The sequence below is a fragment of the Salvelinus sp. IW2-2015 genome, linkage group LG4q.1:29 (assembly GCF_002910315.2).
Source record: "Salvelinus sp. IW2-2015 linkage group LG4q.1:29, ASM291031v2, whole genome shotgun sequence".
In the NCBI taxonomy this organism is placed as follows: Eukaryota; Metazoa; Chordata; class Actinopteri; order Salmoniformes; family Salmonidae; genus Salvelinus; species Salvelinus sp. IW2-2015.
Window position 1 is genome coordinate 79,531,399 of NC_036842.1, and position 22,875 is coordinate 79,554,273.

At 43.2% G+C, this 22,875-nt stretch overlaps 1 protein-coding gene across 5 annotated transcripts in view; it reads left to right on the forward strand.

Moving 5' to 3' along the window:
* LOC111962591 (SLIT-ROBO Rho GTPase-activating protein 1) overlaps positions 1 to 22,875 on the forward strand; it is a 179,368-nt gene that overhangs the window by 79,134 nt on the left and 77,359 nt on the right. For all 5 annotated transcript variants that reach the window (XM_023985765.3, XM_023985766.3, XM_023985767.3 and 2 more), the window contains exons 3-6: positions 1,188 to 1,350; positions 10,721 to 10,783; positions 18,091 to 18,268; positions 19,368 to 19,498. In XM_023985765.3, the coding sequence (XP_023841533.1) occupies positions 1,188 to 1,350; positions 10,721 to 10,783; positions 18,091 to 18,268; positions 19,368 to 19,498 (535 nt within the window). The remainder of the gene's footprint in view (positions 1 to 1,187; positions 1,351 to 10,720; positions 10,784 to 18,090; positions 18,269 to 19,367; positions 19,499 to 22,875) is intronic.

The following is a 22,875-nucleotide window of genomic DNA, read 5'->3' on the forward strand; positions in this document are numbered from 1 at the left end:
TAAAATGACAAAACATCCAGGTTTTAAACAATTACGTTTATGGCTAAACATACTAAACAAAAATATAAAAACGCCTCTGCCCAGTCATGTGAAATTCATTAAGGCCTAATGAATTTATTTCTAGTTCGGGCCATCTGCTTTTCTTCCCTCTGAAAGCTTTTGTTGTCTTTTTGCACTGAGTCCGTTCCTCACGCTGCTGTTTCCAACGTCTTATCATAGACTTTTAAGGCCAAGCTCCCGTGCAGCAGCTCTATTTCCTTTTCCAACAGCCAGATCGATCGCCTTCAAATTGAAAGCTGCATCATATGCATTTCTCCYTGTCTTTGCCATGATGAGGGTGACAAAATMACTACCGTAATCAGAATGATGGGAAGTTTGAGCGCGCTCGATTTACGTCACATTATGTGACGGTGCTCAGTTTTTTGGCGGCATGAATCTTGTGAAAGAAATCCATAAATTAGCCGCGTCATTGTATAAGCCGCGAGGTTCAAAGCGTGGGAAAAAGTAGCGGCTTATAGTCCGGAAATTACGGTACATGATTCCATATGTGTTATTTCATAGTTTTGATGTCTTCACTATTATTCTACAATGTAGAAAATAGTAAAAACTAAAGAAAAACCCTTGAGTGAGTAGGTGTCCAAACCTTTGACTGGTACTGTATGTAAATTATAAAGTCTTTTGTCTGTAATGTCTTTTTCGTTATTGTTTCGAACCCCAGTAAGACTAGCTGTCGACATTGGCGTTGGCTCATGGGGATCCTAATAATCAAATCAGATGACAAAGACCGCCTTCAGAGAGACAGGCAAGAGGGCACACAGACACACGCGCACACACACCTCTGTTTCTTAGGGTGCCTGAACACATCCCTACATTTCCCTGTCTCTACTTGTCGGTGTCTCTGTCTCGTTTGTCTATGCAGTGATCAGTGTATGATAATGAAGTTGTGCACAGTCACTGTTCTGTTTTATATGAATGAACATGAGTCAAGTGAAAATCTTTCTGTAAAGAGGGTCATGTTCATTAGAGCACACTGTAGCAAAACTATTTTGCAATGGAAAACTAAAATTAGCATTTCTTATTGGACAAGATCAGGTTGTCCTTCGCTGTTTTGGTCGGTATTCTTCTGTTTGGTACGTAATAATTTGACCCAGTTGATTGACAAAATGTATCTTATAAATCCTTTTTAGGAAGGACCAGAACCTGCTGTCCCCGGTTAACTGCTGGTACCTGTTGCTGAACCAGGTGAGGAGGGAGAGCAAGGACCACGCCACCCTCAGTGACATCTACCTGAACAACGTCATCATGCGCTTCATGCAGATCAGCGAGGACTCCACACGCCTGCTCAAGAAGGTGAGATCTGTAATGTAGTTTGTACTCTTTGACCTTTGACCTGGCTAGATGCGGTCACAGAGAGGTTAGAGGTCAGACGAGGTGAGATCCCAGTGATCTCACGTAATGAAGAGCAACTGATTAGGGACAGGAGTCGTTCCTTACCACTTGTCTTGAATTGATCATGGAGTTCTCCGGTACCTCGTTATGTTGGATAAATCCTGGGCCCATTCACATAGTCAGAACAAAACTGGGCCCTGCTGCTAATGATACATTTATCAATCTACAGCCTTAGATACACTGGACTGCTCTCAGAGATTTGATGTATGGTTGGGTGTATCAGTGGACTATTATGTTTCAAGTTGTGTTTGATGACATCTTGATGGCAGCTCAGTTGCTGGGTTGTGTACAGAGGACCCTCCTCATCCCACATAAGCCTAAACGGCCTACCTAACCCTCCCATCAAGTCTGACCTCATGACAGAAACCCTGTTACTAATGCTGCCGCCGCCTGTTTCTCTCCGGCCACAAAGAGGACAACTCCCTACCAGATTATGAGCTCTCCTATGCACCAGGAGTCACATGAACCAACCAGGGCCTGTTTCAATGGGGTGCTTTGTATCAAATGTTTCCTATTTCTTTCTCTTTCGCTGAGAGGTCTTTAAATCTGTCTGCTAGATCAAGACTAAAAGAGAGGGGTCTTTAAATCTGTCTGCTAGATCAAGACTAAAAGAGAGGGGTCTTTAATCTGTCTGCTAGATCAAGACTAAAAGAGAGGGTTTTTAAATCTGTCTGCTAGATCAAGACTAAAAGAGAAGGGGTCTTTAAATCTGCTGCTAGATCAAGACTAAAAGAGAGGGGTCTTTAAATCTGTCTGCTAGATCAAGACTAAAAGAGAGAGAGGGGTCTTTAAATCTGTCTGCTAGATCAAGACTAAAAGAGAGGGGTCTTTTATTTATGGTAGAAGTCATTATCGTCTCAGTGATTTAAACTGGTTGGTACAGAGGACTGGTCTACACACTAACAACACACACACAGACAGACAGACAGTGTTTTGTCAGATGTTTTTTTCTCCCCCCACTCAACCCACATTACTGATGTTTAAAATGATAGTCCACTAAACTCATCAATGTGTTCCCCTCCTGCAGTGCAATCAAAGCAATTATACTGTATGTATACATTTTMGGATATTTAAATCAAGACTAAACTGTACTTCATTCTGTTAGTTGGTACCTGAGAAGCATTGATAAGAGTGAAAATATAATGTATGAGGTTTAGTTCATAGCATCCCTCATATGAAGACGTTTGCATTCAGACATTACACACAGTGCATGAGGGGAAACAAATGATTATCCCTCCTTATTGCTCCACCAATTATAGTTGTTGGTTGGCCTTGAACACAACAGGCAACGACTGCTTGAACACACAGGCAATGACCTACAGTCATCAGACACCGTCACAAACACTGAAGACACTGGTCTTCAGTGTTTGTGACTATGTGGATGCGTTTCGTGCATGTGTGTGTTTCTGTCTCCCCTCGGGCTCATATAGTGATGTTTCGCAGCCAGGGGCCAAACCAATCGGCATCCTCCTGGAGTGGGGAAGTCTGTAACAGGGGAGCAGAGACACCCCTGCCCTCTAATCAGTAAGTCCGTGTCTTTGATCTCTCCATTAACGAGAGACAAACACCGGGGGAGGCCCCCCAGTTACAACACAGTTACTACAGCTCCTCTTCTTTTAACACAAGAGGGCTGCTGTTTTGTCATCCTGGCATCAAAGACTAGTGTTTTTATATTTTCAAATTCTGAAGTTTTCTACCTTTTTATGTTATGAGATGTAGCCGTATAGAACCTTAAATGACATATCCTAACAGGCTTCTGCATGGTGGACCTTTTAGAGTTGACCATTGGCTTGTGTTCATGCTATGTTTATTTATGAATAGTACTGTGGACAAGAAAGTCACAGCTTACCTCGCTTTGTCTTTGTTCGAAGGAGAAACCTCTAAATACAAGTTTTGTCACTCAGTCCATTCATGGTCGGGCAGGTCTTATCACATGTATTCTCTTTTCATTATTCATACAACTCGCTTTTTGTTTTGCTTAGTCAGTCCTCTTTTATTTATGGAAGTCCCATTCTGGTGGAACTACAAGGTGAATTTCTCCCAATGCTTGAAAGCCTCATCTGTATGGAGGAAGGAGAAAGGAAGGTATTAGTTTGTCAAGTTACTCCATTGCACACTCCTCCATTCATTCACTACAGAGGTAGGGACGAAGGGTGAGGGAAACACAAAACTGCACCAGGTACCACTAAATTGGTCTTGGAATTTGATCAAGCGCAGTGTAAAGTGTTTTAACACTTCATTAGGATTAGAGCTTGACAATTTACTGATTTACTGCCCGGCTTGGTCCATTACTAGACTAACTCCAATGACTGCTTCTGTATAGTATATGAGCCAATATGATTTGTGTAGCCTCTCACTAGGGTCCCAGTGTGTTTCTTCTGCCATATGGAGCAGCCACCAGAAATTGACTCCAGGGTTATGTATAGTCCCTCTCTGGGGCCTAATTAATGTTGGAGGCAACATGAAACCCATCACCCCGGGGGGGCTCAGTGGATTCTTGTCTCTTCCTGTCTCACTCAGATGTGGTTAGCATCACTCATAAACAGTGCACTTAAAAGAAGGGGAAGCCCATTTGTGTTAGTCCTTTAATAAATTATCTGTGTTGGAAAAACCCCAGTTGACATTCCCCTTTAATAGAGGGCAAGACCTTTAAAGGTAATCTTAACATTGTATATATACAGTACCAGTCAAAAGTTCAGACACACCGACTCATTCAAGGGTTTTTCTTAATTTATGCTATTCTCTACATTGTAGAATAATAGTGAAGACATCAAACTATGAAATAACACATATAGAATCATATAGTAACCAAAAAAAGTGTTTAAAACATCAATATATATTTTATATTTGAGATTCTTCGAAGTAGCCACCATTTGCCTTGATGACAGCTTTGCACACTCTTGGCATTCTCTCAACCAGCTTCATGAGGTAGTCATATGGAATGCATTTCAATTAACAGGTGTGCCTTGTTCAAAGTGAATTTGTGGAATTTCTTTCCTTAATGCGTTCGAATTTGAGATTTTTGGTTCCAACCGCCGTGTCTTTGTGAGACGCAGAGTAGGTGAATGGATGATCTCAGCATGTGTGGTTCCCACCGTGAAGCATGGAGGAGGAGGAGGTGTGGGGGTGCTTTGCTGGTGACACTGTCAGTGTTTTATTTAGAATTCAAATGGATGGATTTTAAAACGGATGATTTTAAAGATTAGACTAGTTGAGTATCTGGAGCATCAGCATTTGTGGGTTCGATTACAGGCTCAAAATGGCCAGAAACAAAGACCTTTCTTCTGAAACTCGTCAGTCAATTCTTGTTCTAAGAAATTAAGGCTATTCCATGTGAGAAATTGCCAAGAAACTGAAGATCTCGTACAACGCTGTGTACTACTCCCTTCACAGAACAGCGCAAACTGGCTCTAACCAGAATAGAAAGAGGAGTGGGAGGCCCCGGTGCACAACTGAGCAAGAGGACAAGTACATTAGTGTCTAGTTAGAGAAACAGACGCCTCATAAGTCCTCAACTGACAGCTTCATTAAATAGTACCCGCAAAACACCAGTTTTGTATTGTTTTTATTATGGATCCCTATTAGTTCCTGCCAAGGTTGCATCTACTCTTCCTGGGGTCTAGCAAAATTAAGGCAATTTATACAATTTGAAAACATTACAATACATTCACATATCACAACACAATGTGTGCCCATAGGCCCCTACTCCACCACTACCACATATCTACAGTACTAAATCCATGTGTATGTATAGTGTGTGTGTGCCAATGTTTGTGTTGCTTCACAGTCCCTGTTGTTCCATCAGGTGATTTTTTATCTGTCTTTTAAATCTAATTTTACTGCTTGCATCAGTTACTTGATGTGGAATAGAGTTCCATGTAGTCATGGCTCTAAGTGAACTCAGCAAAAAAAGAAACGTCCTCTCACTGTTTACTGCGTTAATTTTCAGCAAACGTAACGTGTAAATATTTGTATGAACATAAGATTCAACAATTGAGACTGAACAAGTTCCACAGACATGTTACTAACAGAAATGGAATAATGTGTCCCTGAATAAGGGGGGGTCAAAATAAAAAATAACAGTGGTGTGGCCACCAGCTGCATTAAGTACTGCAGTGCATCTTCTCCTCATAAACTGCACCAGATTTGCCAGTTCTTGCTGTGAGATGTTACCCCACTCTTCCACCAAGGCACCTGCAAGTTCCCGGACTTTTCTGGGGGGAATGGCCCTAGCCTTCACCCTTTGATCCAACAGGTTCAGACGTGCTCAATGGGATTGAGATCCGGGCTCTTCGCTGGCCATGGCAGAACACTGACATTGCTGTCTTGCACGAAATCACGCACAGAACGAGCAGTATGGCTGGTGGCATTGTCATGCTGGAGGGTCATGTCAGAATGAGTCTGCAGGAAGGGTACCACATGAGGGAGGAGGATGTCTTCCCTGTAACGCACAGCGTTGAGATTGCCTGCAATGACAACAAGCTCAGTCCGATGATGCTGTGGCACACCGCCCCAGACCATGACGGACCCTCCAAAACGATCCCGCTCCAGAGTGCAGGCCTCGGTGTGACGCTCATTCCTTCGACGATAAACACGCGTCCGACCATCATCCCTGGTGAGACAAAACCGCGACTCGTCAGTGAAGAGCAGTTTTTGCCAGTCCTGTCTGGTCCAAGGACGGTGGGTTTGTGCCCATAGGCGACGTTGTTGCCGTTGATGTCTGGTGAGGACCTGCCTTACAACAGGCCTACAAGCCCTCGGTCCAGCCTCTCTCAGCCTATTGCGGACAGTCTGATTACTGATAGAGGGATTGTGTGTTCCTGGTGTAACTCGGGCAGTTGTTGTTGCCATCCTGAACCTGTGTGATGTTCAGATCTACCGATCCTGTGCAGGTGTTGTTACACATGGTCTGCCAGTGCGAGGARGATCAGCTGTCCGTCCTGTCTCCCTGTAGCGCTGTCTTAGGTGTCTCACAGTACGGACATTGCAATTTATTGCCCTGGCCACATCTGCAGTCCTCATGCCTCCTTGCAGCATGCCTAAGGCACGTTCACGCAGATTAGCAGGGACCCTGGGCATCTTTATTTTGGTGTTTTTCAGAGTCAGTAGAAAGGCCTCCTTAGTGTCCTAAGTTCTCATAACTGTGACCTTAATTGCCTACCGTCTGTAAGCTGTTCGTTTTTTAACGATCGTTCCACAGGTGCATGTTCATTAATTGTTTAAGGTTAATTGAATAAGCATGGGAAACACTGTTTAAACCTTTTACAATGAAGATCTGTGACGTTTTTGGGATTTTTACGAATTATCTTTGAAAGACAGGGCCCTGAAAAAGAGACGTTTCGAGATTAGTACTGTGTGCCTCCCATAGTCTGTTCCGGACTTGGGGACTGTGAAGAGACCTCTTGTGGCATGTCTTGTGGGGTATGCATGGGTGTCCGAGCTGTGTGCCAGTAGTTTAGACAGACAGCTCTGTGCATTCAACGTGGCAATACCTCTCATAAATAAAAGTAGTGATGAAGTCAATCTCTCCTCCACTTTCAGCCAGGAGAGATTGGCATGCATATMATTAATATTAGCTCTCTGTGTACATCCAAGGGCCAGCCATGCTGCCCTGATCTGAGCCAATTGCAATTTTCCAAAGTCCTTTTTTGTTGCACTTGACCACACGACTGAACAGTACTCAAGGTGCGACAAAACTAGGGCCTGTTGGACCTGCCTTGTTCATGGTGTTGTAAAGAAGGCAGAGCATCGCTTTATTATAGACAGACTTCTCCCCATCTTAGCTACTATTGCATCAATATGTTTTGACCATGGCAGTTTTCAATCTAGTGTTACTCCAAGCAGTTTASTCACCCCAGCTCGCTCAATTTCCACATTATTCATTACAATATTTAGTTGAGGTTTAGGGTTTAGTGAGTGTTTTGTTCCAAATACAATGCTTTCAGTTTTAGAAATATTTAGGGCTAACTTATTCCTTGCCACCCATTCTGAAACTAACTGCAGCTCTTTGTTGAGTGTTGCAGTCATTTCAGTCGCTTTAGTAGCTGACGTGTAAAGTGTTGAATCATCCGCATACATAGAAACTTTGGCTTTACTCAGTCAGTGGCATGTCGTTAGTAAAAATTTAAAACAGCAAGGGGCATAAACAGCTACCCTGGGGAATTCCTGATTCTAACTGGATTATATGTGATAGGCTTCCATTAAAGAACACCCTCTGTGTTCTGTTAGACAAGTAACTCTTTATCCACATTATAGCCATAACACACACGTTTTTCCAGCAGCGGACTATGATCAATAATGTCAAAAGCTGCACTGAAGTCTAACAAGACAGCCTCCATAATCATTTTGTCATCAATTTCTCTCAGCCAATCATCAGTCATTTGTGTAAGTGCTGTGCTTGTTGAGTGTCCTTTCCTATAAGCATGCTGAAATTCTGTTGTCAATTTGTTTAATGTAAAATAGCATTGTATCTGGTCAAACACAATTTTTTCTAGAAGTTTACTAAGGGTTGGTAACAGGCTGATTGGTCGGCTATTTGAGCCAGTAAAGGGGGCTTTACTATTCTTGGGTAGCGGAATTACTTTAGCTTCCCTCCAGGCCTGAGGGCACACGCTCTCTAGTAGGCTTAAATTGAAGATGTGGCAATATCGTCTGCTATTATCCTCAGTAATTTTCCATCTAGATTGTCAGACCCTGGTGGCGTGTCATTGTTGATTGACAACAACAACAACAAAAAAATCACCGCTTCCACACTGACTTTACGGAATTCAAAAGTACAAATCTTGCTTTTCATAATTTGATCCGATATACTTGGATGTGTAGTGTCAGRGTTTGTTGCTGGCATGTTATCCCTAAGTTTCCTAATCTTGCAAATGAAAAAGTAATTAAAGTAGTTTGCAATATCAGTGGGCTTTGTGGTGAATGAGCCATCTGATTCAATAAATGAATGAGCCGAGTTAGCTTTTCCCCCCCAAAATGTCATTTTCCTCAAATTCCAGTCTGAACGTCAACAGTGAAGAGGCGATTCCGGGATGCTAGCCTTCTAGGCAGAGTTCCTCTGTCCAGTGTATGTGTTATTTTGCCCATCTTTTCTTTTTAATGGCCAGTCTGAGATATAGCTTTTTCTTTGCAACTCTGCCTAGAAGTCCAGCATCCCGGAGTCGCCGCTTCACTGTTGATGTTGAGACTGGTGTTTTGCGGGTACTACTTAATGAAGCTGCCAGTTGAGGACTTGTGAGGCGTCTGTTTCTCAAACTAGACACTCTAATGTAATTGTCCGCTTGCTCAGTTGTGCACTGGGGCCTCCTACTCCTCTTTCTATTCTGGTTAGAGCCAGTTTGCACTGTTCTGTGAAGGGAGTAGTACACAGTGTTGTACGAGATCTTCAGTTTCTTGGCAATTTCTCACATGGAATAGCCTTCATTTCTCAGAACAAGAATTGACTGACGAGTGTCAGAAGAAAGGTCTTTGTTTTTGGCCATTTTGAGCTTGTAATCGAACCCACAAATCTCCAGATACTCAACTAGTCTAAAGAAGGACAGTTTTATTGCTTCTTTAATCAGAACAACAGTTTTCAGCTGTGCTAACATAATTGCAAAAGGGTTTTCCATTGGAACACAGGAGTGCTTGTTGCTGATAATGGGCCTCTGTACACCTATCTAGATATTCCATAAAAAATCTGCCGTTTCCAGCTTCAATAGTCATTTACAACATTAACTATGTCTACACTGTATTTCTGATCAAGTTGATGTTATTTTAATGGACAAAAAATGTGCTTTTCTTTCAAAAACAAGAATTTCTAAGTGACCCCAAACTTTTGAACCGTTGTGTGTGTATTTTATTTGTTGCAGCCTGCTTCACATATTTGAGCAAGAGGAATGATCTCACCAGTCCATATTTTACCTGGCCCAAAACTCAGTGCCACAACCAGCTTATAGATTCTGCTCTTCATTCTCTGTGTGTGAGAGCACCCTAACTTCAGCTTAGGTGACTTAGCTCTATTTATACATGGCTAAGTCTATTTGTCCGGTGCCTGTCGGTGTGGTAATATGTAAGTAAAAGAGAGAACTGGCTGAGTAGGTGTAGGCCAGTGCCAGGACAGGTGTGGGCTGGACTGGGTCAGCCAGAGGAGACTGATTGATTTACTAAATTACGCACACATGCACAAACACACATACACACACAACGGGGGCTAATCCTCTATGGTTTACGTCCACATGTGTGGACTGGACACCACCTCTTCCACCAGTCAGTCAGCAGGACTTACAGTAGAGCAGAGCTCTCTTTGTGATGGACCTGTTTGTTTGTGCCCTGACTTCCTCCTTCAAACAGTCATAGATGCTCTAACAACTAACCATGGCTTAGTTGCAGAACTGTTGGTGCTTTAGCCAACTCCCCTGGTATGCTGTGTTTGTTGTCATGCCAAACATGTATGGCATGACGACAAGAGCGTAGAGGTGATGGCTAAAGCATATTATTCAGATATGGCGGCTAGGCTAGAGAGTCCCGACTCCAACCCATGACGTTCCATTGTAGTGTTGTTGACTGTGTCTGCAGTGGCTCACTCTAACATGGGTGTTTGTGGCAACTAGGATGTGTGCAGATCCACCTGGATCAGGGAGGTTGGTGACCTCAGCAGAGACACTTCCTCATCGGTTACGGCGTCATGCCCATACAGGAAACCACAGTTGTGGCGGGATAGATCATGTTTTCACAGCCCTCTCAGGGCCCATTACTGGGGAAGGCCTCCACAATGAGTTAGGGGCCAGATAATAGGGTTTGTGTGAGACTGAGTGGAAGACTGTGTGCTAATGCCCAGGTAATACATAAGTTGAATGGGATATCCATGTGACTTGTCACATCTTATACAACGGGTGGGTCAAATCCTGAATGCTGGTTGGTTAGAACCGCATTCCAGCCGGTGTCTATTCCGCATCTGGTCCGCACGCTGCCAGTTTGAGACCCCTGCTTTAACTCTGCATCAATCAAATAACTGTTATTTCCTTGTAGGGAGAATCTCAGAAATATTAATTGTGGGCTCATGTCTGATGGCAGATTTAATTAATTAATTTGAGATCTCTCTCACGCCATGCAGACAGATTGCTCTATGGGCAACTCTCTCTTTTTGATGACGTCATTACAGGTCTCAGTGCCCTACTCTATTCCCAACTCTCTATGCTTGTTTGTTCCATGTGACAATGTATGAATATGTGACAGTACTGCAAAGATGATAGATGTCTCACATTGAACACATTCTTTCTCTCTTTTTCAGAGTAAGGAGATAACGTTTCAGCTTCAGGAAGACTTGATGAAGGTCCTCAACGAGCTCTACACTGTAAGTTTGAATGTGTCATTTAATTGACTGTTTCCTGACTTACTATATCACCACAGTTAGAGCAAGGAGCCAGATCTCTCACAGGATGTATAGATCTGAAGCATCCGTTTAGAACTTCTTCTCACCACCAATTATGTCCAGTGGCGGGAAGTGGGAGAAGATGGAGCTAGATGAAACATGTTTCTTATCGATGAAACATCCGATCTCAATACAATTTTCTGTTCCCAAATCTAGAATCCGTTACGAACAGAGTGGACTAAGTTTTGTTGACTTGACCATTTCTCGTTTCTAAAAACGACATTGTTTAAAAGGAATGCAAGGGAGAATTGAGTTATTGCACAAGTGCACTTCACAGATTAGGAATTCCCTAAAGGAAATAAAGTGCATTCGGAAAGTATTCAGACCCCTTCCCTTTTTCCACATTTTGTTACGTTACGGCCTTATTCTAAAATATATCAAATACTTTTTTTCCTCATCGATATACACACAATACCCCATAATGACAAAGCAAAAATGTTTTTTCCGATTTTTTTTGCTAATGTATTAAACATAAAAAACATCCCTTATTTACATAAGTATTCAGACACCTTGCTATAAGACCTGAAATTGAGCTCTGGGGAAGGGTACCAAAAAATGTCTGCAGCATTGAAGGTCCCCAAGATCACAGTGGCCTCCATCATTCTTAAATGGAAGATATTTGGAACCACCGAGACTCTTCCTAGAACTGAATGCACCGGCCAAACTGCGCAATCGAGGGAAAAGGGCCTTGGTCAGGGAGGTGACCAAAAACCCGATGGTCACTTTGACAGAGCTCCAGAGTTCCTCTGTGGAAATGGAAAGAACAACTATCTCTGCAGCACTCCACCAATCAGGACTTTATGGTAGAGTAACCAGATGGAAGCCACTCCTCAGTAAAAGCACTTCAGACTGGGGTGAAGTTTCACCTTCCAACAGGACAACGACCCTAAGCACACAGCCATTCAACGCAGGAGTGTCTGCGGAACAAGTTTCTGAATGTCCTTGAGAGGCCCGGCCAGAGCCCGGACTTGAACCCGATCGAACATCCCTGGAGAGGCCTGAAAATAGCTGTGCAGCGACGCTCCCCATCCAACTTGACATTAGCTTGAGAGGATCTGAAGAGAAGAATGAGAGAAACTCCCCAAATATAGGTGTGTCAAGCTTGTAGTGTCATACCCAAGAAGACTCGAGGCTGTAATCGTGGTCAAAGGTGCTTCAACAAAGTACTGAGTAAAAGGGTCTGAATACTTACAGTACCAGTCAAATGTTTGGACACACCTACTTACTTACTAAGTGTTTTTCTTTATTGTTACTGTTTTCTACATTGTAAAATAATAGTGGAGCTCAAACTATGAATTAACACATATGGAATCATGTCGTAACTAAAAAAGTGTTAAACAAATCAAAATATATTTGAGATTCTTCAAAGTAACCACCCTTTGCTTTGATGACAGCTTTGCACACAATTAGCATTCTCTCAACTAGCTTCACCTGGAATGCTTGAAGGAGTTCCCACATATGCTGAGCACTTGTTGGCTACTTTTCCTTCACTCTGCAGTCCAACTCATCCCAAACCATCTCAATTGGGTTGAGGTCTGGTGATTGTGTAGGCCAGGTCATCTGATGCAGCTCTCCATCACTCTCCTCCTGATAGGCCCACTAAGTGCAAGCCAGATGGGATGGCGTATTACTGCAGAATGCAGAAGTGTGCCTTGAATTCTAAATTAATCACTGACAGTGTCACCAGGAAAGCACCATCACACCACGACCTCCATCCTTCACGGTGGGAACTACACATGCGGAGATCATCCGTTCACCTACTCTGCGTCTAAGAAAGCCACAACGGTTGGAATCAAAAATCTGAAATTTGGAATCATCAGACCATAAGACAGATTTCCACCGGTCTAATGTCCATTGCTCGTGTTTCTTGGCCCAAGCAAGTCTCTTCTTCTTATTGGTGTCCTTTAGTAGTGGTTTCTTTGCAGCAATCAAATCAAATTGTATTGGTCACATATACGTGATTAGTAGATGTTATTTCGGGTGTAGCTAAATGTCTAACAAATTACACAACATATACCCAATACACACACATCTAAGTAGGAATGAAATAAGACTCTTTACATATGGACGAGCGATGTCGGAGCGGAACGGACTAAGATACAGTAGAATAGTATAGAATACAGTATATACATACAGTGGGGCAAAAAAGTATTTAGTCAGCCACCAATTGTGCAAGTTCTCCCACTTAAAAAGATGAGAGAGGCCTGTAATTTTCAGGACAACAACCTCTCCCTCAACGTGATCAAGACAAAGGAGATGATTGTGGACTACAGGAAAAAGAGGACTGTGCACCCTCACAAATTCTCATCGACAGGGCTGCAGTGGAGCTGGTTGAGAGTTTCAAGTTCCTTGGTGGCCACATCACCAACAAACCAACATGGTCCAAACACACCAAGACAGTCATGAAGATGGCACTACAAAACCTATTCCCCCTCAGGAGATTAAAAAGATTTGGCATGGGTCCTCAGATCCTCAAAATGTCTACAGCTGCACCACCAAGAGCAAGCGGTACCGGAGCGCCAAATCTCGGTCCAAGAGGCTTCTTAACAGCTTCTACCCCCAAGCCATAAGACTCCTGAACATCTACTCAAATGGCTACCCAGACTATTTGCATTGACCCCTCCCCCGCTGCTAGTCTCTGTTGTTATCATCTATGCATAGTCACTTTAATAACTCTACCTGCATGTACAAACTACCTCAACTAACCGGTGCCCCCGCACATTGACTCTGTACCGGTACCCCCCTGTTAAAAGTCTCACTATTGTTACTTTACTGCTGCTATTTAATTACTTGTTACTTTTATTACTTTTTCTTATCGTATTTTTTTTAACTGCATTGTTGGTTAGTGGCTCGTAAGTATGCATTTCACTGTAAGGTCTACACATGTTGTATTCGGCACATGTGACTAATAACATTTGATTTGATGCTTAATTTGCTCCCATTTGTCAACAACACCGGTGGTGTATCTTGGGTATCACTGTAATCAGGTCACATGTCAGGAACAACTCTCAGCCTTAAATCTTGAGCAGGGCACTAAGAAAGGGCTCCCAGAACAGTGCCTACCTGGTCAGGCCTTAAAGTAGCTGCAGGCTTCTATGTTGATCTGCTTTCCCTGCAGTCTGTGGAGGATAGGCTGGTCCCAGAACAGTTTGTGCGGTCTTGCCTATGGTCATTGTCACAAATGTTTCTGACCTTGGGGGAAGGCAGGGCGCTTAAACCACTGATCAATATTTAATTCAACAGCATTATTGCTGCTTTCAGGCCTGTTATAGGGGCAGCAGAGATTCAAGTCCCCCAAGTGGCCACGGTTACCCTAATGACATGCTAATACGTCCAGGTAGAAGGGTATGGCTTGTGTGGTCTACATGGCCTTGGCATCTTCCCTCTCGTATAACCCACTCACATATATTGTATGGCACGTAGTTTATGTACTTTCACATTCATCTGGTGGCCATACTATCTGCTTCATTAGATTTTCTAACCTTCTGATGTTGATTCTGTTAGAAGGATAGTTTGCTCAATGGCTAGAGAGCAGTTGGGATCTTTCATTGACCAGAAACTAAGCCAAACACTGGAACACATAATATTCCAGTGTTATTTTAACCTAGGGTTTATTTTATTGAGTGCATTAATATCGCAATCCTTCCCCTATCCCCATTCCCATACCACAGGGGATAGAGGCCCCTAATGTTGTGACTTTGAAATGCTGCTGTAAAACTAAACTAGTTGAGGGCAAGATAAATAGAGTTGATCTATGGCACTTTGAACTGTTATGAAATGTTAGTCCTTGTGCATTATGCACCACCATATTAGATGAGTTCCCTGTTAACATGGACACAACTACCTTCTTTACAAACCTCTCACCCATCCTCAATCATGAGGTAGTGAATGTGTGGCTCATTCTCAACCAGCCGACCACAGCCCTCCACGTCAGGTCAATAACGTCAAATTAACTTAATCACTCTGCACTGGTGATTGTAAGTGGTCAGGGACAATTCCAATAATCGATTCCGATGTGTAACCACAAAACAGATATCATGCTATGATTACAGCATTGATTGTTATGGTAAAACCCAAGGAACAGATGGGTAACAGTTACTCTGTTGTCCCAGGAGACATTCAGCAGGGGTTCAACTTCCCTGTAGCGGAATGAAGATTATGTTGTGTTATACTTACAATCATCCATGACAAGTATAACGGCCACAGCTCAAAGTGTGTTAGTCCCTCTTGCTGCAGCTCAATTTGACCTGATTTACCCCTTGGTGCAGAAAAACACACACACACACTCAGTAGGCGATTGCATCACACAGCCACAGGGGCCTGTGTGGCCAGGGCCTGTGAAATAACAGGTCTGGTCCCAGTCCTTCTAAATCTGTCCCTCTAAAAGAAGCAGGGGAGAGTCAAAGTAAACACACCAGTGGTGCTCCAGACCAGTAAGTGAGGAGTATGGCTGCGGTTGGTCGCCCCTCTCTGGCTCTCTCCACTGGTCCCTATTACGTGGCTCTGGCCACCAGCACAAAATGAACAGGGCGAAGTCTGTTGTTCCACCCATTACCAAAATATATTTTTTGGGGTGGTGGAAAGGAGATGTTTAGGTTTTAAACACAGTCTGTATTTTAATTCCGATTTGAGGTTATAATGTATACCGGCCGGTGGGACTGTAATTTACTCTACCCAGAGTCTGTTCATTCTGTGTTATGCCGCATGATCTCTCTTATTTTTTCCATCTGCTTTGGGGTGACTATCTTCAGTGGCTTGGCAGGGGATGGCAATAGTTCTGTTTGTGCCATCTTGCCAACTCCATTGCTACTGTATCATTGTCTGTTGGCAAGACAGCATGAATAAATCTGGGACTCAGGCTAGGGCTGGCCTGCCACAGCAGCGGAAAGGGTGCTGGTTCTCTCCGACCCAGCGGGCCACAGTGACAGCCAGGCTAAGGCCTCTCCCCAGCAGCCTTCTGGCAGTACTGCCCCCATCCTGCTGTCCACACTGTTCATGACCTCTAAAGATCCTGAAAGAGAGAAATGTGTGTTTGTCAAAGTTCAGAGATCTTATCGCTGTTGAGTGGTTTAACAAGCTAGCTAATTGAGACCGGAGGAAAGCAATTTTTTACATAAACTTTACTAGAGTGCATAGGTTAGTTGTGACCAGGGCTCGAAAACAATATACTGTATAACAATCCATTGGTAGCACTGGTGCTCCCAACTTAAAAAAAGTTAGGAGCACCACATGAAATTTAGGAGCACCAGAAAATAAGATTGTTTTAATTGATAGAGATACAGCCTATATTGGCCCTATATGAATTCTAGCTAATCACATGTTGTGCCCTAGAACCTAATATCTAACACTCTAAATACATTTGTTTATTATAAAAGCTAAATGTTGATCAGAACACGTCATTGAAATTAAAAAGTCATTTGTGGAATATCAGGTTTCTACCTTGTGTAAAAGCACTATTTTCCTACTGAGACGCATTACATTGAAAATTGTACATTATCTCTTAAAAAATGTCAGGTTTGTGACGATGACATGCAAGCTATCTGTCATTCATTCATTGTTATGATCATTGATCTCCTGAAGAAACCATCCCTTTTTCTTTCTTTCTGTACCCCCAAATATTTGGATATACTGGTCAAGTTACCAGGTTGTCAGCTAGCTAGCCAATGAGGTAACAACTGAACAAAGTGTAAACAAATGTTTAATGACGTCGACACGCGAGTAGTTTTTGAACGGCTCATGGCATGGTTTATGAATGTAAACTGCAGTCCTGGCTATCAGCTATAGGAAGATAACATTGTTGCGCCGGTAATATGGGCTAGATATTTTGACCTGCTTGGGCTAGAAGCAATCTGTTTTCACTGTAGTAATAATGGTGCAACCATGGCGCTAACACATTTTCACTTGCCTCGTTTCACTAGGGTACTCAGAAACAACGGTGCAGAGAAGCCTTATCATTACAAAAATTATAATATGGCTGATTATTATTACTTTTTGAATGTATAATTGCATAGTGCTCCCAAAATACAACTTTTGGTTGCACAGATTCATATTTGGTCGCACTTTAGAGCCCTGGTCATGATTCCCGTTGGTGGTGATTGTCAGTCTCATTGAGTCCCTGCCTTCATTTCTGTCAGCCTTCAATTCCAATCAAAGAGCCATTATGATGTGTTAAAAATAGTCTCTTGAACTCATGTCATGGCCCTTGAAGAAATCGTGGTTTACTTGAGCAGCAGTTGTACCTGGCTATTCATGAGTCACTTCCTAATGTTTTCTACAGTCATTTGAGTGTGAGTAATAGTAATAGCTCCCTCCTGTTTGGATAACAATGAGTCAAACAAAAGGAAGTAGCTTTAATCAGCGTGTTACTGTGGAGGTAATGCTTCCCACTATGCATGCGTCACTCCTCCTCGATTATGGTTCTGACGTATTGACATAACCACTTAAAATGTAGTGTATCACCTGATCTGAGTAAATACTATTTGAAATCTTTCAAATACTTTGAGCATTTGCTTTAGCCTGCCTGGAGTGCCAGGTGGGCGGGGCTTACACTTTACAGACTGTTCTACTGATTCTCTTGGCATGCTCAATCAAGCACAGCTATAGTATTTGAACCCAGGTCTGTATATCACTTCATGCCAAGCCATATTTGGTGTCTTTTGAAACTCCTGGCCTCAGGAATTCTGCTTTAATTTTGAGGTTTCATTGCTTTCCACTTCAAAGGGGAGAGAACAGGGCTGTGTAAGTGGTTTAGTCTGTCAGTCTGTCACCATCTGATCTGATGTGGGCCCTGCCTGCTGGCACCCCTCTGACGGCACTCTGCTTTGGGCTACAGCAGCCAGGGATGATTGGGTGTCTGTGGGTGGATTGAAGTCCCTCGGTGCCCCATTACAGAGCTATAGCATTTCCTACACAACTCAGATGGAATTGTCATCCTGAATAAAATGGTGGTGGTAATTCTCTGTAGCTGGAATTTCAAACTCAGAGCAATATGGTAAATGGGAACGGCAGTGAATCGTGTTTGTTGAGGTCGTACCACTATAAGAGCATCATATAAAAATAGAGGTAATCTGCCTATGATTTGTGGTGGTGTAGGAGTCCTATTGTGAAGTAGAGCTGGAGTGATCTGTGAAGAGTGGGTGGGTAGGACATGAAAGCTTTGTTTGGTTCAAAGCAGCCTCTGACTCTTATTGTGAGGTTGAATGACTCTGACCTCTTCATCCAACCCCCAGGTGATGAAGACTTACCACATGTACCACACGGAGAGCATTAGTGCAGAGAGCAAGCTGAAGGAGGCGGAGAAGCAGGAGGAGAAGCAGATCGGCCGGGCCGAGCCTGTCTTCAGCTACCGCCTGGAAGACAAGCACCAGAGACGCAGCTCCGTCAAGAAGATTGAGAAGATGAAGGAAAGGTACAGCACACTTATGCCTGATTCACACTATAGGGCCAAACCAAGCCAAGCAAAGCTGTACTGGGATGGCCTGCTTATGCCTCCATTATAGTTGGTGGAACTGTGCTAGAAAAGACGACGTGAAAAGGATCAGAGACAGCACAGTATGGTTTGTGATGGCACGATGGTGTGAGAGAAGGGTATTGTGAAGGTCTTTACACTGGTAATGATGATAATGGTTGCTGAAGGGAATGTTGGAATGTCTTCTCATTAAACACAGTTAGGGTGAATCTCAGCCAGCTGCGATTAGTCAAGCTCAGACTATTATAGCTTCTATTTCTATGGTGATGCTCCTCTCTACATGAATTATTTTCCATTTTATGGCCTAAACTTGAACTCAGGTTGACATCCAGGTGTCCTGAAAGTGTTTATCATTTGTAACAGAAACAGACTTCTATTGGCCAGCCAGACTACTGGTGCCAGACTTCTACTGGCCACCCCTCTGGCCTGTGTGTGTGTGTGGGTGTGTGTGTGTGTGTGTGTGTGTGTGTGTGTGTGTGTGTGTGTGTGTGTGTGTGTGTGTGTAATGGAAACAACACTATGAACACTATCACTTACAGCCAGATTGCTTTGTGTTATTCTCAGAAGGAACAGGCCTGTTTTATGTTAGAACTCTGTGACCAATGGTTTAATGGCCACAGGAACAGCATTTTCTCACAGGCTCTTCCTGGAATGCATTGGGATTGGGGAAGCGTTAAAATATGGAAGAACGTGTCAGTGGGTGAGTCAGTGTCCATTGTCATTGGCTTGTGACTAACAGTCTGTGTTTGGCAGGCAGCTAGGGAGGAAGGAGGACGTCTGAATGAGCAGGGCTACCAGCTCCTGTTTGCCAATCATCCTGAGTTGTGTTGTGAGCGAGCCACCAGACTGTGTACATGCAGACATGAAAGCATGCTCAGCTGTTCATAAAGGCATTTTTGCTCATTAATTTCTCTCTGTTTCTCTTTCTCTCTCTCTGTCTCGCTCTCTCTCTTCCTCTCCATTTGTCTCGCTCTCTCTCTTCCTCTCTATTTGTCTCGCTCCCTCTCTCTCTCTCATTCATACCTATCTATCTATCTCAGCGCCAGGCCAAGTACTCGGAGAACAAGCTGAAGTCAATCAAAGCACGGAACGAGTACCTGCTGACACTGGAGGCAACAAATTCCTCCGTCTTCAAGTACTACATCCACGACTTGTCTGACTTAATTGACGTAAGTAAACCGTTGGAAGAAACTTCAAGCTAAAGAATAGACTCCTTCATCTGTACTCTAAAACGGGGAATGTTTGGTTGACAGTGTGTTACCGAACAGCGTCTACTCCCTCTTCTCTCGTTAATAACCCCTAGGGTTGCATCCTCATTGGCACCCTATACCCTACATAGTGCACTTCTTTTGACCTGAGCCCTAAGGGCCCTTATCACAAGTAGTGAACTATAAAGGGTATAGGGTGCCATTTCGGACACAACCCTAAAGATCTGAAGGAAAGTATATACTGAGTGTACAAAACAGACTCTACAAGGTGTCGAAAGCGCTCCACATGGATGCTGGCCCATGTTGACTCTAATGCTTCACACATTTGTGTCAAGTTGGCTGGATGTCCTTTGGGTGGTGGACCATTCTTGATACACACAAGCAACTGTTGAGCATGAAAAACCCAGAAGCGTCTTTTATCTTGCCCATTCACGCTCTGAATGGCACACAAACAATCCGTCTCAATTGTCTCGAGGCTTAAAAATCCTCCTTTAACCCTTCATCTACACTGATTTGAAGTGGATTTAACAAGTGACAGCAATAAGGGATCATAGCTTTCACCTGGATTCACCTGGTCAGTCTGTCATGGAAAGAGCATAATGTTTTGTACACTCAGTGTATGTCTGCTGCAGAGAGACAAGCTGCCGGAGAGATTCTGCCACAAACGGAGAGCTGCTTCTCAGTCTAAGCCTCTCCCTCACTCCGGACTTCAAATGAAGTTGTCTGCCACCCAATCAGTCTTTTTTCAAAAATCCCATCTCACTGCTACAGAAAATTGTATTACTCTTTTTTTTATATCCTCATAATGCTGAAGAAACCCTGCCTTTCAGCAGTATTTTCTGAGTCCCTTTTTGAGGTCTGAACTGTAGAAAGAAACTGATGAGTTTAGCAGCAGAGCAGAAATCTGAGAGATGGTGAGAGAGGACACACACCAGACAGACTGTGGGATGGAAATTACTGAAGGAAGATAATTAAAAAGCCCAGGAGATTATTAGCTTTTGTGATCCGAGCTACTCTACTATTCTACTCTCAGTCCTCATGTTATACACCATACTGCCTGCCGATGGAAAAAAACATCCCCACAGCATGATGCTGCCACCACCATGCTTCACTGTGTGGATGGTGTTCTCGGGGTGATGAGAGGTATTGGGTTTGCGCCAGACATAGTGTTTTCCTTGATGGACAAAAAGCTAAATTTTAGTCTCATCTGACCAGAGTACCTTCTTCCATATGTTTGGGGAGTCTCCCACATGCCTTTTGGTGAACACTAAACGTGTTTGCTTATTTTTTTCTTTAAGCAATGGCCTTTTTCTGGTCGCTCTTCCGTAAAGCCCAGCTCTGTGGAGTGTACGGCTTAAAGTGGTCCTATGGACAGATACTCCAATCTCTGCTGTGGAGCTTTACAGCGCCTTCAGGTTTATCTTTGGTCTCTTATATGCCTCTCTGATTAATGCCCCCTTTGCCTGGTCTGTGAGTTTTGGTGGGCGGCCCTATCTTGGCAGGTTTGTTGTGGTGCCATATTCTGTCCAGTTGTTAATAATGGATTTAATGGTGCTACGTGGAATGTTCAAAGTTTTGGATATTTTTTTATAACCCAACCATGATCTGTACTTCTCCACAACTTTGTCCCTGACCTATTTGGAGKGCTCCTTGGTCTTCATGGTGCTGCTTGCTTGGTGGTGCCCCTTGCTTAGTGGTCTTGCAGACTCTGGGGCCTTTCAGAACAGATGTATATATACTGAGATCATGTGACTGATCATGTGACACTTAGATTGCACACAGGTGGACTTTATTTAACTAATTATGTGTTTTCTGAAGGTAATTGGCTGCACCAGATCTTATTTAAGGGCTTCATAGCAAACGGGGTGAATACATATGCACACACCACTTTTCAGTTTTACATTTTTTAGAATTTTTTCTTTTCACTTCACCAATTTGGCCATTTTGTGTATGTCCATTACATGAAATGCAAATAAAAATCTATTTAAATTACAGGTTGTAATGCAACAAAATAGGAAAAATGCCAAGGGGGGTGAATACTTTTGCACGGCCCTGTACATACATACATACATACATACATACATGCACTATTTATACAAAAGTATGTGGACACCCCTTCAAATTAGTTGATTCGGCTATTTCAGCCACACCCGTTGCTGACAGGTGTATGAAAMCGAGCACACAGCCATGCAATCTCCGTAGACAAACATTGGCAGTACAATGTCCTTACTGAAGAGCTCAGTGACTTTCAACATGGCATCGTCGTAGAATGCCACCTTTCCAACAGGGTGTGTGCTCGATTATATACACCTGTCAGCAACGGGTGTGGCTGAAATAGCCAAATGTACTAATTTGAAGGGCTGTCCACATACTTTTGTGTATATATATATGTGTGTGTGTGTGTGTGTGATATATATAATATCACACACACAAATGTACGTACGTATACCCCTTTACTTTTTCCACATTTTGTTACATAACAGCCTTATTCTAAAATTGATTAAATAGATTTTTTTGSTCACCAATCTACACACAATACCCCACAATGGCAAAGCAAAAACTGGTTTTTAGAAATGTTTGCAAATGTATTAAATATAAAAAAAACGATACCTTATTTACGTAAGTATTCAAACCCTTTGCTATGAGACTCGCATCCTGTTTCCATTGATCATCCTTGATGTTTCTGCAACTTCATTGGAGTCCACCTGTGGTAAATTCAATTGGTTGGACATGATTTGGAAAGGCCCACATCTGTCTATATAAGGTCCCACAGTTGATAGTACATGTCAGTGCAAAAACCAAGTCATGAGGTCAAAGGAATTTTCCATTGAGCGCCGAGACACAATTGTGTTGAGGCACAGATCTGGGAAAGGGTACCAAAAGATTTCTGCAGCATTGAAGGTCCACAAGAATACAGTGGCCTCCGTCATTCTTAAATGGTAGCAGTTTGGAACCACCAAGACTCTTCCTAGAGCTGGCTGCCCAACCAAACAGTAATTGGGGGAGAAGGGCCTTGGTCAGGGAGGTGACCAAGAACCCAATGGTCACTCTGACAGAGCTCCAGAGTTCCTCTGCGGAGATGGGAGAACCTTCCAGAAGGACAAACATCTCTGCAGCACTCCACCAATCAAGCCTTTATGGTAGTGGCCAGACGGAAGCCACTCTTCAGTAAAAGGCAGGGCAGCCCCTTGGAGTTTGCCGAAAGGCACCTAAAGGACTCTTACCATGAGAAACTAAATTCTCTAGTCTGATGAAACCAAGATTAAAGTCTTTGGCCTGAATGCCAAGCATCACGTCTTGAGGAAACCTGGCACCATCCCAACGGTGAAGCATGGTGG